General features: G+C 62.6%; 1 protein-coding gene across 2 annotated transcripts; it reads right to left on the bottom strand.

The window, feature by feature from the left end:
- Window positions 1-301: 301 nt before the first annotated feature.
- On the bottom strand, window positions 302-12,864 carry TRIT1 (tRNA isopentenyltransferase 1). 2 transcript variants are annotated; one of them, XM_082777647.1, is made up of 11 exons: window positions 12,522-12,864; window positions 8,819-8,959; window positions 8,287-8,385; window positions 7,946-8,094; window positions 6,993-7,135; window positions 6,608-6,719; window positions 6,206-6,318; window positions 5,163-5,240; window positions 3,662-3,771; window positions 3,216-3,333; window positions 302-886 (listed from the first exon to the last, which is right to left on the bottom strand). In XM_082777647.1, the coding sequence occupies exons 1-11, from the start codon at window positions 12,696-12,698 to the stop codon at window positions 660-662; spliced, it is 1,467 nt and encodes a 488-aa protein (XP_082633773.1). In that variant the 5' UTR covers window positions 12,699-12,864; the 3' UTR covers window positions 302-659. The 2 variants fall into 2 exon arrangements, with proteins under 2 accessions (XP_082633773.1, XP_082633774.1); XM_082777648.1 differs by having other exon boundaries at window positions 8,819-8,914.
- Between the last annotated feature and the right edge of the window lie 844 nt (window positions 12,865-13,708).

Below are 13,708 nucleotides of genomic sequence, written 5' to 3'. Positions count from 1 at the left end.
CTGCCAAACCACAGTGTAAACCCCCGGGAATTCAGCTCTAACTAGGACAGCCTCATCTGTTGCAAACCCGATGAGATCATTCCCAATTCCTGTTTAACAGGTGCCAGCTCTTTCTGCACCTGCTACGTGCATACGGAGCGCCCGGCCTCTGCCGAGCTGGGAACATCTGCTCGGCTCCTCCAGGAGCTGCAGGAAAGGTGACTGGGAGAAGGGGCCAGGGCTGGACATCCTGCCCCGCGTGTGCCTGGAGCAAGGAACCTGGGCCAGCTGAAAACAGAGCAAGAAAGCTGAACTTTTTAACAGGCAGTGGAACCTGCCATCATCTTGCGGCTTTATTTCCATATAAAAGCAAAAAAATATCCTCTCCACAGTAACGGCAGTAAGAACTCACTCAGCCCCTGAGCTGCACTCCTGGCCAAGCCGGGGGAGTGCAGGGTGTTTGTGTCCCTGAGAACAGCACATCCGCATGCCAGCGGGAGAGGCTCGACCCCCCCAAGGACAACGCTGCGATTCGGGCAGGAGTTAACGCTGCGCACGGGAGGACGCTCCCCGCAGCCTTGCCCCCGGCCCAGCCTTTTCCAGGTGCAGAAGCACAGAAACACAGCAGGACAAGGCCACGTGAGAGGCTCGGACACAGCCTCGGGTTGTCCCTTTGTCACTCACACACCCGCCTCGTCCCCCCGCGGTGTCTCAGCTCGCTCGGGCTGAGCCCACCCGGGGCCCGGTGCCTCCTCGCTGTCCCGGCTCCATGCCTGTGGCACAGGCACATTGCGCTCCTCGCCCGAGGTCTCGGTGCCCTCAGCATCCCCCCCTGCAGCACAGCTGGCAGCCTCCAGCTTCCTGCTCTTCTTCAGATGGTGCAGGTGGGATTTGGATCGCGTGTGAGCTGGGGGAAGAGGCAAACAAGCATTTAGCTCTGGGGAGCGTGGAGAAGGGAACGCCCGAACCGAGCCCCAGCGGGTACTGAGCACCCTCCGTTCCCATTCTCCCACTCAAGGCCATTCCCACAAAAAAAATGAACTCCCCGGCCGTGCCCTGAATGTTTCTCAGGGCACTTCCAGGCCAAATAATCAGGGCACCGAGGGGAACAACCCTTTCAAGCCTTGTCACAAGCAGAGGAAGGACTGGGAGAGGGAAAAATCCCCGGACTGTACACAGAAAGCTCCAGACCGCCAGGGTTCAACACCCCAGCACCTCCGAGCTGAGACCCAAGCGCCGGGAGCAGAGAAGAAAGGCGAGTGTTACCCAACGGGCGGCACCTTGCAGGATGCAGGCGAGGTTGTGCAACTCGCCCCCAGCCCGTGGAGCGCCGCCAGGATCATTTGTAAGCCCAGCCCAGCCGCCTGCGCCACCGCAGCACGGGGATAACCCGCACGGCCACGGCGCCCGGAGCACAGCCCAGCTTTTGCATGGCTGCAGGGCACGGCTCGCAGCTACCGGGGCTCTGAGGGAATAGAGGTGTGACCCCGGGGAAGCAGCTTCTACTGATACACCGGGGGAGAGAGAGCTGCGTTTCTGCTTAAAATCACAGAGTTACGGGCAGCAAAACCTCCCGTATCGGTGGCATTATCTAAACAGAAGACGCTTTGTCTGAGCAGACCGATGTAACATCCTAGCAGGGCGGTTTTGCTGTTTCCAAGAGATCAGAGCAGCAATTAAAGAGCAAACTTTCCAAGCAGGGCCTTAATTAAACGAGGGTATGTGTTTGCTGAATCGAGGCCCCGAGGTGCTTTCCAGTCCTCCTTTTCTGCCAAAGGATGCAATGACATGCAAAGCTGCTGCTTTATCACAGCGCTGTAGGGTCACCCCAGCCTGAAATGAAGTCTCACCTCTTGCAATTTGTTGCAAGCAACTCCAAAGCTTGCAGCGGCTGCAAAAAGCACTGATTTCAGCTGGTGCCTGGGGAGGCGTGCTCTTTGAAGTCCATACAAATTGCAAAGTTAGATAAAATGTAAAAACCTTCCAGAGCCAGCGAGGGACTGGGAAACAGTTCCCAGAACTATCTGTAACTTGTCCTAGGGAAGCAGACCAGATTGCAGATTGACTCAGCCCCCACTGCTGTTTTCACTTCCCTCTGAGCTCTCACATTTTGCAGTTACACCCAGGTCTGGGGCCATTTTTCTCCTGCCGTCTGAAGATTTGAGCCAAATTCAGCAAGATGCAGAGAACACCCAGCTGGGGTGGGCTCAGAAACGTGTCCTCACCCAGGACCTGGAACAGCATCCCCATGGGGCTGGCTCTCACTGCTGTGGAGTTTGGGGTACCCTGAGGAGTTCCAGCTCTGCCATAAACCCTGTGGAGCTGGCAGGCTGCAGGGATCCTGACCGCTTCCACAGCCCCTGGTTGTGGAGCAGGCAGAGCTTCTTCAGAGCGCCTCGGAGCTAACGCAGCTCAGACTGGCTACAGCAATTAAACTGCTCTCGCTGTAACGAGCTCCCTGCTCTGAGCCACCTCCCAGCTGCTTTCGGCAGCTCCCCAGATCGATAGGGATAAACGGCTCGTTCAAAGCCTGGGCACAGTTTCTCTGTGCATTGTCTCTGCACTCGGGCAGCACGCGGAGATTTACCAGGTTCATTTCTGCTGCCAGCTTCTCGGCTGCTTTTTGTTTCTGGTTCTCAGCATGAGCCTCGCAGTGCAGATAAATTCACTGAGTTAATCTGATTCCAACTGAGCTCTTTTAAAAGTAAGTCTATTGAAAATAGAAAATCCTTTCCTATTGCCATTACAGCTAGGAATACCTTTTTTTCTTTTTGAAAAACACACAAATAGGAAGAATACACAAATAGGAAATATTGGAGCGTAACTGAGCTATTAAAAACATCAAGAAACTTCCGCTTTACGCAACAACGTTTTAGGGGGAATAAATTTGTTCCTTGCCTTTTGACAAAAGTATCTGAAGTGCCGAAAGGGGCCGGCAGCCCAGACTAAACACGGGCAGCTCGGAGGTTTGATGCCGCGCCGAGCCCCCCGCGTCTGGCAGGCTGGCAGCCGGGGAAGGGGGGCAGCCCGGCAGATGGCTGCTGTGGCACAGCTCCTGCTCCCCCCCCCCCGACTTGCAAATGTCTGCTTTCACAGCCGGGCTGTAAACAGTCCTTGAGAGCCCAAGATCACACGTCGAGGGTCGGCCGGCCGGGCACAGGCAGCCAAGGAAGCTGCCCTGCTCTGCAGAGAGCCCAGGCACAGCCCCGAGCCTTCCTCCCCCCGCTGGGCCCTACCTGCCCACTCCCGGTCCCCGATGATGACCCTGTGGCAGAGCTCGCACACGCGGTGACGCCGTTTGTCCTCGTTCGCATCGAACTCCATCCTTACGGGCTCCGCCGGGGGCTGACGTCCCTGTGGGTTAAATAATGCCCCAAATAACTTGCTATGGAGAGGACTTGCTGTGGCTGCACTCGCTTTGGTTAGGATTCAGACTGAATTTTCTGTGCTCAGACACCAAGGCAGCGGGACAGGGGCTGCAGTTTTACCACGCAGGACAAGCGGAGTACTGAGCATTAGGAGAAATTCTCAGCTTCAGCACTGCCACTGCAGGTAACCAAAGCCCAGGGCTGGACACGCACACAGACAGCCCCAGCTGTGGGAGCTGAGTTATGGGGCCTGGAGCAACCAAAGTATGGGCTCCCCAGCCAAAGCTCGCACATTAGCTCCGGCTATCCTGTACCTGGAGGAAGCTCTCAACGATCTCCAGAGCAGGTTTCAGCACATCCTCTTCCCACCGCAAGTGATCAGATACCTCCAGGCCATACACCGGGGGCACGTTGGGGCCGGGACCTGCAGGGAGACAACGGCGGGTGGCTGCCAGCACCGCAGCCGGGGGCACCCAGCAGCCCCAGCAGGGTCCCCAGGGGTCTGCACTGTGCCACAGGGGATCTGTTCTGGCATCGAGCACTCAGAAGGGCACAGCACCAGCCTTTCTGGAGCCAGAATTAGCAGAGACCTCAGCTCGTGGGCAAACTGTGAGAACAGCTAAGACCTAGGGCGAGCATCTGCACGGCTGCCTGCCTTCAGGACAGCGTTACAACAGCAGAGCACGCCAAGCAAACGCTTCAGCGCTACTGCAGCGCACTGCAGGCTGCAGAAGATCAAAAGCTAGATCCAGGCACGAAGCAAAGCTGTGCTGACAAGATGCACCCATGGAGCCTGAGTGGGGATCTGCTGGTGCAGGCTCCTGATCAGCTCACAGCTCAGAGCTGGAGCTGCCTGCAGGGGCCAACGCGCTCAGCTCACAGCAGCAGGGCACAGCAGGAGCCTTTCCCAGTGCCTCCACCTGCCCAGACAGTTTCAGAGCCACCCCTCTGGTCCCCCTGAGCCCAGCACGAGGGCACAGGGTGCTGGCTGCAGCCCCGCGAGGTGAGGAGGCTGCAGATGGGGAGCACCAGCTCCCACCAGCGATGTCGCCGCCCCACCACGGCTCCCCTGCCCGCAGCAATCAGCCCCGCAGGGACAAAGCCATCAAAGGGGCCGCGTGCCGGCCCCAGCAGGTGCTGCCTTTATTGCTGGCACCACCACCAGGCTCCCGACAGCGCCGATCTGCAGCACACCTGCCACCAGGAAGGTGAGCCACAGCCACCAAGCACACGGCTGCCGGAAAGCTTTTGCACCCAGATCAAAGCCCGTCTTTTGACTCGCGTTCCCCCCCTGCCTTTTTTTTTTTTTTTTTCTTGTTGTTGTTGTTGTTTTGCCCCCACTGAGCAGCTTTCAACAAGTGCCCGGCTCCCAGCTGCTGCTGCTGGCCCTGCTCCAAGGCTGGGGCTGGGGCAGGGCAGTCCTGCTGGCTCCCTGCCACCGCAGCCAGCGGGGCCCAGAGCAGCCCAGGGGCTCCCGTTCCTAATCCCAGGGCAGCTGGCAGCTGGGCTTTTCGGCTGTGCAGGGGGCGAGCGTGTGGGTACTGCTGGGCACCCCCCCAGCCCCTCAGGAGCCATCGGGGGGAGGCTGCAGGGACACTGCGGCCATCGTCACCTGGGCACGGGGCTGAGCGTTCGCTTGCTTTGTTCTTGGGAGGGGGAAATCCTCCCTTGATGAGCACCCAGGGTACGGGAGCAGCAGGGGGAAGGAGCTGGCTTTGTGAGCGTCCTGGGGTGAGAGGAACGTGCACAGCGCCACGGCCAGGTGGGAGATGTGAGGACAGAGGTGGCGAGGCAGCGCGGGGGCAGAGCACTCACGTCTCAGGAAGCGGTTGCGGACCCATTTGTTCTGCCTCCGGGCGTATCTCTTGGTCACCTGCTTCAGGGCCTGGATCCCTTGGGAAACAGAGGAAGCAAAAAGCCCGGAGTTGGGCACAGCTCCACGAGCGGGGCGAGAAGAGGCTGCTGGATCCGGCACGGGGGGAGCACACGAAAGGAAGGTTTGTTCTGGGGGCACCGTGCTGCTGTGAGGGAAGGGTTTGTGGTGCCAGCTGGGAGGTCCCCAAGCCAGCAGCGAGCAGCAGTCACAGCGAAGCCACCAAACCCTGCCGGACAGAGCAGGGGCAGCCCAAAAGGGATGGACAAGGTGTACCAGAGAGGGCCCAAAACCACTGCCCCAGAAGCTTGTAGCAGGTAGGATGACCTCTGTGGGCTGCACGGTTCTCCTGACACCTCACGGGAACACTTCTCTGCCCAGACCGAGCCCAGGACTCCTCGTTGTGTTTGCAGCAGGCCCAGAGGACGGTTTCCCACTGTGCAGCCTTTCAATATTTAGTGCCAGACTTATCGTATCCCTCTGTAATCTCCCCGTTCGCAGACACAACAAGCAACAAGCCCCCCTGCACCAGACTTGTTTTCAAGCCCTTTATCACACCCATGGTTTCCTCGGCCTCCAGCTCTACTTGGCACCAAACCCTCCTCGACGGCCTGACGCTGCCCAGGACCGTGCTGAGCGGAGCAGCTCCCTCCTCCCCTAACAGCAGGGTCTGCCTGGACTTTCTGAGCTCTGTTTCATTTCTTCTCCCTAGCCCTGTTCTCCCCAGCAGTCGCCGCCCAGCCGGGATCCCCTCACCCACGTTACTGCCGCTCCAGATCGCAGCTCCCCCAGTGGGGCAGGAGGGAGGAATTGCTCTGGGGGTGCTCAGGGATGCTCTGGGGCACTGCAGCCCCTGCCCCTCGGGCCTCGAAGTGCAAACTGCGTGCAGGAAGGTGCAGCTCAGCCCCCGTGGGACCTGCCCCGGGTTTGAGCTCGGCTCCGTGTGGGGCAGGGGGACGGGGGGCACGCGGGGCGCTGCTCCCACCTCTCTGCAGCAGCAGGGCACTGGTCTCGGGCGAGCAGCTCCCTTCGCTGACGAGGTACTCGTGGAACTCCTTGAAGCCGATGGACTGGAAGATGCCGTGCTGGTAATCCTGGCTGGAGAGCAAGGCAACAGGCAGGGGTTAGGGCCGTCTCCTTCAGGACGGGGAGATCTCAGCCTTCCAGGAACAGCCGGGATCCCTGCGTGCCGCCCAGCTCTGGTCTGGAGGAGGCCCGGGACAAATAAATCCAGAGCCGAGCCCCAGCAGGGGGCTGCTGTTTGGCCAGCCCTGGGCTAAGGACGGGCAGGGAAGGCCAGGGAGAGGAGCTGGCTGCTGCAAACCTCCCCAGGCAGGGAGGGGGGACTAGGAGCAGGGGGAGCTGGGGGAACTGGGGTCTCACCCACCGGTTTTCGGCCACCTTCTGTTGGTTGTAGCGGCGGTGGAAGTCCCGCAGCTCCTCCAGCAGCCCCGCGGCCAACATGTCATCCACACGCTGCTCCAGCCGCCGGTCCAGAGCTGGGAGGAGGAGGAGGAGGAGGATGAGGAGGAGGAGGGCAGGAGGTGCTGAGCTGTGCCCTTGGGGGGCCCAGAGCCGGACCTTTGGCACTCCCAGCCCAGCCGAGGAAGGCAGAGCCCAGCAGACGGGGGGAGCGACTCCCCTGCCGCTGCTGCTGGTGCCAAGGAATTGCTGCCTCGTGCAGGGAAGAGGCTGGGGCAGGAGCAGGGAGCCAGCCCTCGCCCCCGTCGCTGCGCCCACTCAGCCAGGGGCTGTGCACAGCCCACCCTCACCTGCCTGATCTGCATGGAGCCACAAGATACAAGAATTTGGGTATTTCAGGGGCCCCCCCAGGGGTCCTCCACCTTCCTCCTCCTGCTGCCGGTGCAGGATTTCACTGTGGGGGATCCCTGTCTCTTCAAACACTTGGAGGCTCCTGCAAGCAGAGACAGACAGAGCTCAGAGGCTGGGTGAGGACGAGCTTTCCCATTCCCCTAGCAGCCCCGGGGCCTGCAGCACAAGGAACCGCAGACACCCGCCGCGATCCAGCCCTCTCATGTGGGGGGGAGGGCAGGTTTCTGCCCCCTCCCGTGCCCGGCACCCTGAGCACACCCAGGTCCCGGGGGCACGGTGATGGCACCCCAGGAGCCCAGAGCACAGCCACCCCCTCCTGCCTGGCAGCGGCACAAGCCCTGCAGGGGACGGGCCCCTGGCTCCAGCCCTTCCCTTCCCAGGCAGGGCTGCGGGGAAGGGCCCAGCGCTGCGGGAGGCTGCGAAGCTTCGCCCCAGCCCAGCCCCAGCCCTGCCAGGGGGGTGGAGGAAGGTGCACGGCGTGCCCCAGCCCTCCGTCCCCCCGCACCCACCGTGCGAACGGGGTGGGCGGCGTTCTGCTCCCCCCAGGCCAGGGCTCGGCCGGGATGGGCCCGAGGAAGCAGCAAGCCTGGTCTTGCTGCCCTGCTGTTCCCACAGAGCTCAGGTATGTGACTGAGCCAGCACGGCAGCTTGCTCTTTAAATAGCTCCAGATAAACCCTGCTGCTGGGGAGCAGCCCCGCCGTGCACGAGGCGCTGTCCTGCACCCCAAGGGCAGCTCGGGCTGGGGGCAGCGGGGCCGAGGGTCTGAGATCGGTGCTGCGAGGTCCTCAGCAGGCTCGGGGCACCCACTTGGGATGGGAGAGCCCCTCCTGCCGTGAGCCCAGGCACGCAGCTCCCTCGGGACGGGTGCTGTGCTGAGCACGCCGGGCTCACCTGGCCACTTTGCGCTTGTCGTGGGGGTGCAGCTTGGCCGCCATCTCAGGGTCCACCCGGCTCAGGCGGCGGTGGAGCTCCACAACGTCCAACTGCTCCAGCTCCTCCTTCCTGTCAGGGGCCGGGCTGGGGGCTGAGCTGGCCTTCTCCTGCGGGACACAGGGCAGCCCTGAGCACAGCCGCTCACCTGCGGGCCTGCCAGCCCCCAGGACAGCCCCCAGCCCAGCCCCGAGGGGTGCAAGAGGAGCCTCTGGCTTTCCCTGCCCCCTTTGGCACAGGAGCACCATGCCCAGCCGTGGGCTCCCCCCCTTCCCAGGGCTCTGGCAGCCCCAGCTCGGTACCTTGGTGCTGACGAGGACCTTCCAGAGCAAGGACTCGATGTAGTAGTTGGTTCCTCCCACGACGATCGGGATCTTGTCTCGGGCGAAGATGTCCTCAATGTGCCGCAGTCAGGGAGCACAAGCAGAGGCGCAAGGTGCGGAGGGCTGCAGGCAGCGCCTGCTGGACCTGACCCCTGTGGCCACCCCACGACATTGGGGCCCAGACGCCCCCCTCCCAGCCCACAGAGCCTCTGAGGCTGCAGAGCAGGGCCGTGGCTCACCCTCATCTCCCACCCGTGCCACCAAGACTCAGGGACATGCAGGGACCGCCAGGGAGGGCAGCACCCGGCTCAGCACGGCTGGGCACAGTGAGGGGCCTGCCCAGGGCTGCAAGAAGCTCAGAGCCCCCCTTGCCAGAAGCATCCTCTGGAAACAAGTCAGCTCCCCCGAGGAGCCCAGGGCCGGGGCAAACACCGAGCTCTCTCTCAGGGCTGTCTGTGGAGGAGGGAAGCCCGAATCTGCCGGGCCAGGCAGCCCGCAGCTGGAAGGATATCAGAGCCACGGCTCTGTCCCTGAAATCCACCACCGTGTAGTTGGAGACGAGGGGATCCACAAAGCTGATCATGTGGTGCCTGCAGAGCTGCTGCTCCTGGGGAGAAACCTTGTTTGTGATGATGTCCAGGCCCTTGTACACCTGGGGAAGAGACGAGTCCATCACCCACCTCTGTGTGCGCATCCCACAAAGCCCCCCGGCCCTGCTCCTTCCCCCAGGCCCAACCCCGGCCTGCCCCCGCCACCCCCAGCCCCGTGAGGTCTCCGAGGAGCGGTGCAGGAGGCAGCAGGAGCCCCGTCCCCGCAGGGCAGAGGGAACCCTGCCAGCTCCTGCCGGGGCCGGGATGCCTCGTCTGGTGCTTGGCTGAGTTGACAAAACATCAACAGGCAGGGACGGAGCCAGGACGCACACAGTGGCCGTCCCAAGGGGCTGGCAGCAGGCAGGGGGCACACGGAGCCCTTCTTGCTGTGCAGGACGCCGGCCTCACACCAAGGCCCGTGGTGCCAGGCACAGGGAGGACGTGGGCAGCTCTCGGCACCTCCCGGCCTGGGACAAACTGGGTGTGGGGAGAAGGGCCTGCGAACACCCGCAGCCATTGCCTCCTCCATCGCCCAGGAGCAAATTTCCCCCTGATCCTCCTGAAGAGCTGCCAAGCCCCCAGCTGCAGCGCGGCCCCCACCTGCCGCCACCCCCGGTCCCCGGCAGAAGGCCAAGGTGAGGCAGAGGTGATCCGGGCAGGAGGCAAGGAGCAGCGGCTGGGATGAACTGGGGTTACTGGGGCAGGGAAGCCCGAGCCCTGCTCGTCTCACGAGCTGGGGCGGCTCAGCCTGCGGCCGCTCCCTCCCTGCCTCTCCCACCGCAGCCTCGACCGTCCTGGAGAAAGGCTGCCCCGGGGGCAGGAAGCGAGGGGGGAGCGGGAGGGCAGGGAAATGCTCCTCTTTCTGCCCTGCAGACACCCGGCTGGCTCCAGGGGCCGGGAGGCAGCTCCGTGCCAACACACCCCGGGGCTGCCTGCAGCCTGGCCATCACCTGCCCATCCAGCCCAGGTCTCCAGCAGACACCAAAATCCCGATCCAAAGCCTTTGAACCCCACAAGCTTTGGCTCAGTGCCTTCCTGCCCCAGCTGGGCCAGTACCCCAGCACCCCAGCTCCTGCTGCCTGCAGTTACAGCCAATGCGCACCCCTAACCACACAGGCAGGGCTGGGGCTTACACTTTGTGCTCAAATCCCCCAAGGTTCCCCTGGAGATTAAACACCGAGAGCCTCCCTGGACGTCTGGAAACAAGAGGAGGAGGAATGCGGTGTCTGTGTGGGCCGGGAGGGAACAAAGGCAGCCTTCACTCCCGCGCACAGCCTTCCCCCAGCTGGCCGGGCCGTGCTCTGAGCCCTCCTCCCTCCCGCCGCCCACTTCTATTTCCAGCGAGCGGCCCAGATAAGCCCTCGGTGCTTCCTAAGGCCCCAAACAGATTAGCAGCAGCCCGGAGCAGCAGCCCTCCGAGCCACCATGCGCAGGCTGAGGGCTAAAGATACTTAGCCCTGGCGGTGCCCTCCCACCTCTGCCACCGAGGGCCCAGCGTCGAGAACCCTGAGCCATGCGGAGGGTGCGCAGCAGGGACCCCATAACGTGGCCACGCCAACCCCACAGCACCACGAGGGACCAGGGATGGCCCAGCTGGTCAGGGGCCAGAGGAAGGCCCCAAAGCATGCCCCAGGGTGAACGGGAGGCAAGGTTCGCCCCTTTCTCTGTGCCCTGCCATGAGGAAGCTGTCAGCAGAGCTTTCGCCAAAGCCCTTAAGACGTCCCGAGGTGACACACTGACTGACAAACACACCCAGCACACACAGCAGCCTCCAGAGGACCTCATCACCGCTCCGAGGGTGACACCTGGATGGGACAGAGGGACCAGGAAGAGACAGGACCCTCCAGTATGCTGGCACCACAACTGCTGTGCTCTCACCAGGAAGCGAGGCTGGATGCACCCTGCAGGGGAACGGCTTGCTGCTGCAGGGAGCTCCTGGGATGACAACCAGCACCAGAAAGGGCAAAAAGAGAGATTAAGGGGCCATCAGATTAACCAGGGCCGCGTGCAGGCAGCAGCTAAGTCTGGAACTTCACCACGGTGACCCACGGCGCTGACGAAGGCGCCCCGGAGACGGAGGGTGCCCTGCCAGCTATGCCAGCTCGAGCAGCTGCCCCCAGACACTGCCAGCATCTGTCAGACCCCTGCGGGGTGCAGCCACGAATGCACAGAGGGGCTCGGGGCGACTCGGTCGGGGGCAGCTGTCGGCTGGGAGCGAGCAGTGGGGTTCCTTCGCCCCAGGACGCTGGTGCCAGCTCGGGGATGTGCAGCACCGAGACTTCTTCCCCAGGAATAAAGCTGCCCGGGAGGCAGACCCAGCTGGCTGCTGCGGCTGCCTGAGCAGGGCACGGGGGTTACTGGGGCACAGTGGGGGCGGCACGGCACGACGTGGTGTGCTGCTTGTGGCCATGCCCGCAGGCAGCCGGGGGCTGGCCGAGGCCACGCGGGAGGCAGGAAGATCCCAGGGGCTGCTCAGCTCTCGCTGCGCAGTCACACCAGGGGGAGATTAAAAGGGAAGGAGGACGAGAGCCACTCGGCCTGGGTGCCACTGGGCGCCTGCAGCCAGAGTCCTCCCAGTGCCTGCGTTCCCACAGAGGGCTCTGAAACAACCAGAGCACAACACACACGCTTCAAAGCATCCAGGGACACGAAACGAGGGCCTACGGCACACCTCAGCCACCTCCGCAGAGCTTGGGGCTCCCAGCAAAGCTGCCCTGGAACACAGCGGGCATCCTGGCACCACACCAGGCCCAAGTGTTAACCTGATGGGAAGTGCTCCAATCAGAGAAAAATAATAATAAAAGTGTTGATTAGGAAGGAAAACACATTGCTAAAACAGTAACACAATCCCCACGATGGCTGAACTCCACATTTTGTGATGAAGCTCTTAAATCCGAAAGCAATTAGAGGCAAAACACTCAGGCTCAGTTCCCTGCTCTACATCTAGGCGTCTTTTAAAGACCTCTGGGGATGGTGCCTGGATCACCTCCCTGGGCCACGTGCAGGGAAGGGGGGGCTGCAGGCCACATCCCTGGCAAGCTGCAGGTTGTGATAATATTTTAATATTATTTTCCATATTTTGCTGACATCCTTTTGCTGAGTGAATGGGGAAAGGAGCATTGGCCTTTCGGCTGCTGCATCGAATCCTCACTCATCCCCACGTGCTGTCCCGTAGCACAGACACGCTGCCAGCCCCGACCAAGCAGCACGCAAAGCACAACGTGGGGACACGGACTGCCACATGTGCCCTATGGCTCTGCCCCAGGACTGCTGCAAACCTGCACACAGCACCCTAATTTAGTGGGAAGGATTGCTGCCAAGCCCCGCGTGGGTCCCCACACCCCAAGGTCCCCACCAGCAGGAGCAGCCCCACGCGGATAACCCCACCGATGCTTTCCCCCAGCCAACACTCCCAGTTTTTATTCCCGAGTTAAAATCACAACACGTTTGCTTGCTTTTCCCCAAAAAACCTGCCTCTCCCACCCCCCTGCCGGCAAAACACGCTGTTAAACCCCCCAAACCACCCCCAAACCCCCCAAACTCCCCTCCCGGGACACAGCGGCCGCGCTCCCGGAGCATCCCCCGGCACCGTCCCCACCGACCCCGGGCTCGGGGCCCCGGTACCTGCATGGAGTCGGCGCTGACGATCTCGCCGCCCAGGCGCAGCCCCAGCTGCACGGCCAGCGCCGACTTGCCGGTGCCGGTAGCGCCCAGGATCACCACGAGCGGCCGCGGAGGGCCCGGAGGAGCCCGGCCCGTGCACAACGCGGCCGCCGCCGCCGCCATAGCCCGGGCTGCCATAGGAACGGGCGGGCGGGACCGGGGGCGGGCCGGGGGAGGACGGGGAAGGACGGGGAAGGACGGGGAAGGAGGGCGGCCCCGGAGCCCTGCACCGCCCCGGGGCCCGGCCCTGCCCCGTTCCTGCCCGGGGCTCCGGCCGCTGCCCGCTCCCGGCCCCTTTCGGGCTCTGCCCTGGGCGGGGTGCAACTGGGGGGGAAGGATGCTATTGCCATGGAAACGGGGTGCGGTTGCCATAGTAACGGGGAGGGGGGGAAGGATGCTATTGCCGTGGCAACGGGGCGAAGGGAAGGATGCTGCTGCCGTAGCAACAGGGCAGGAGAAGGATGCTATTGCCGTGGCAACAGGGCGAGGGGAAGGATGCTGCTGCCGTGGCAACAGGGCAGGGAGACGGGGCTGTTGCCATAGCGACAGAGGAGCTCGCTGGCCTGGCAACCGAGAGGCAGAACTGGTCGCCACGGCAACACGGGGAGATGCGGAGGGGGCGGCTGTTCCCATGGCAACAGGGGCCGGGGAGGCAGGGATGCGTCGCCGAGGCAGCAGGGGGGGGGATTTGGGCAGCATCCTCTGCCCTGGGATGGGACGGGGACATGGCTGCCACCCCCCTCGCAGGCACTGCGGGTGTTGGCGCCTTGAGAAGCCGCCCCAAAAATTTGCCAGGATGAGCACGAAGGCGGGCACGGCCCCGCGGGGGTGCTGTGGGGTCCGAGAGTGAGTGAGGCACTGCACGGGTATGGCAATAAACCCCTGGGCAGCGCGAGCTGTGATGGCCACAGCCACCTGCAGGCAAGGGAGGACGAAAAGGCTGAGTTCCTTTGTGCACCTGACAGCACTTTGTCTGCTTTCTTACCACGACAATGTGATAAGAGACCTCTGCTCTAGTAACCAGGGGAGTTTGGGGTAAATATAGACACGTACAGGGGCTTTAAACAGGAGAACTCAAAGGTTTGGGTAAAACCAAAACTGCTCCATCCAGTCTGAGAGCACCTTTCCCTTGCTGATGGGCTCAGCTC

This window comes from Aythya marila (assembly GCF_965140915.1).
Source record: "Aythya marila genome assembly, chromosome: 22".
Lineage (NCBI taxonomy): Eukaryota > Metazoa > Chordata > Aves > Anseriformes > Anatidae > Aythya > Aythya marila.
Note: the sequence above shows the minus strand (reverse complement) of the source record. Positions and strands in the feature narration are given on the sequence as shown.

Bases quoted from the DNA above. Each gene is read 5' to 3' on its own strand.
- TRIT1 (XM_082777647.1), bottom strand. From the start codon at position 12,698: ATGGCAGCCCGGGCTATGGCGGCGGCGGCGGCCGCGTTGTGCACGGGC. The intron at 8,386-8,818 runs ATATCCTTCCAG...TGACTGCGGCAC, and splicing joins GGGACAGAGCCGTGGCTCTG to ATTGAGGACATCTTCGCCCG. The intron at 8,095-8,286 runs GTACCGAGCTGG...TGTGTCCCGCAG, and splicing joins AGGTCCTCGTCAGCACCAAG to GAGAAGGCCAGCTCAGCCCC.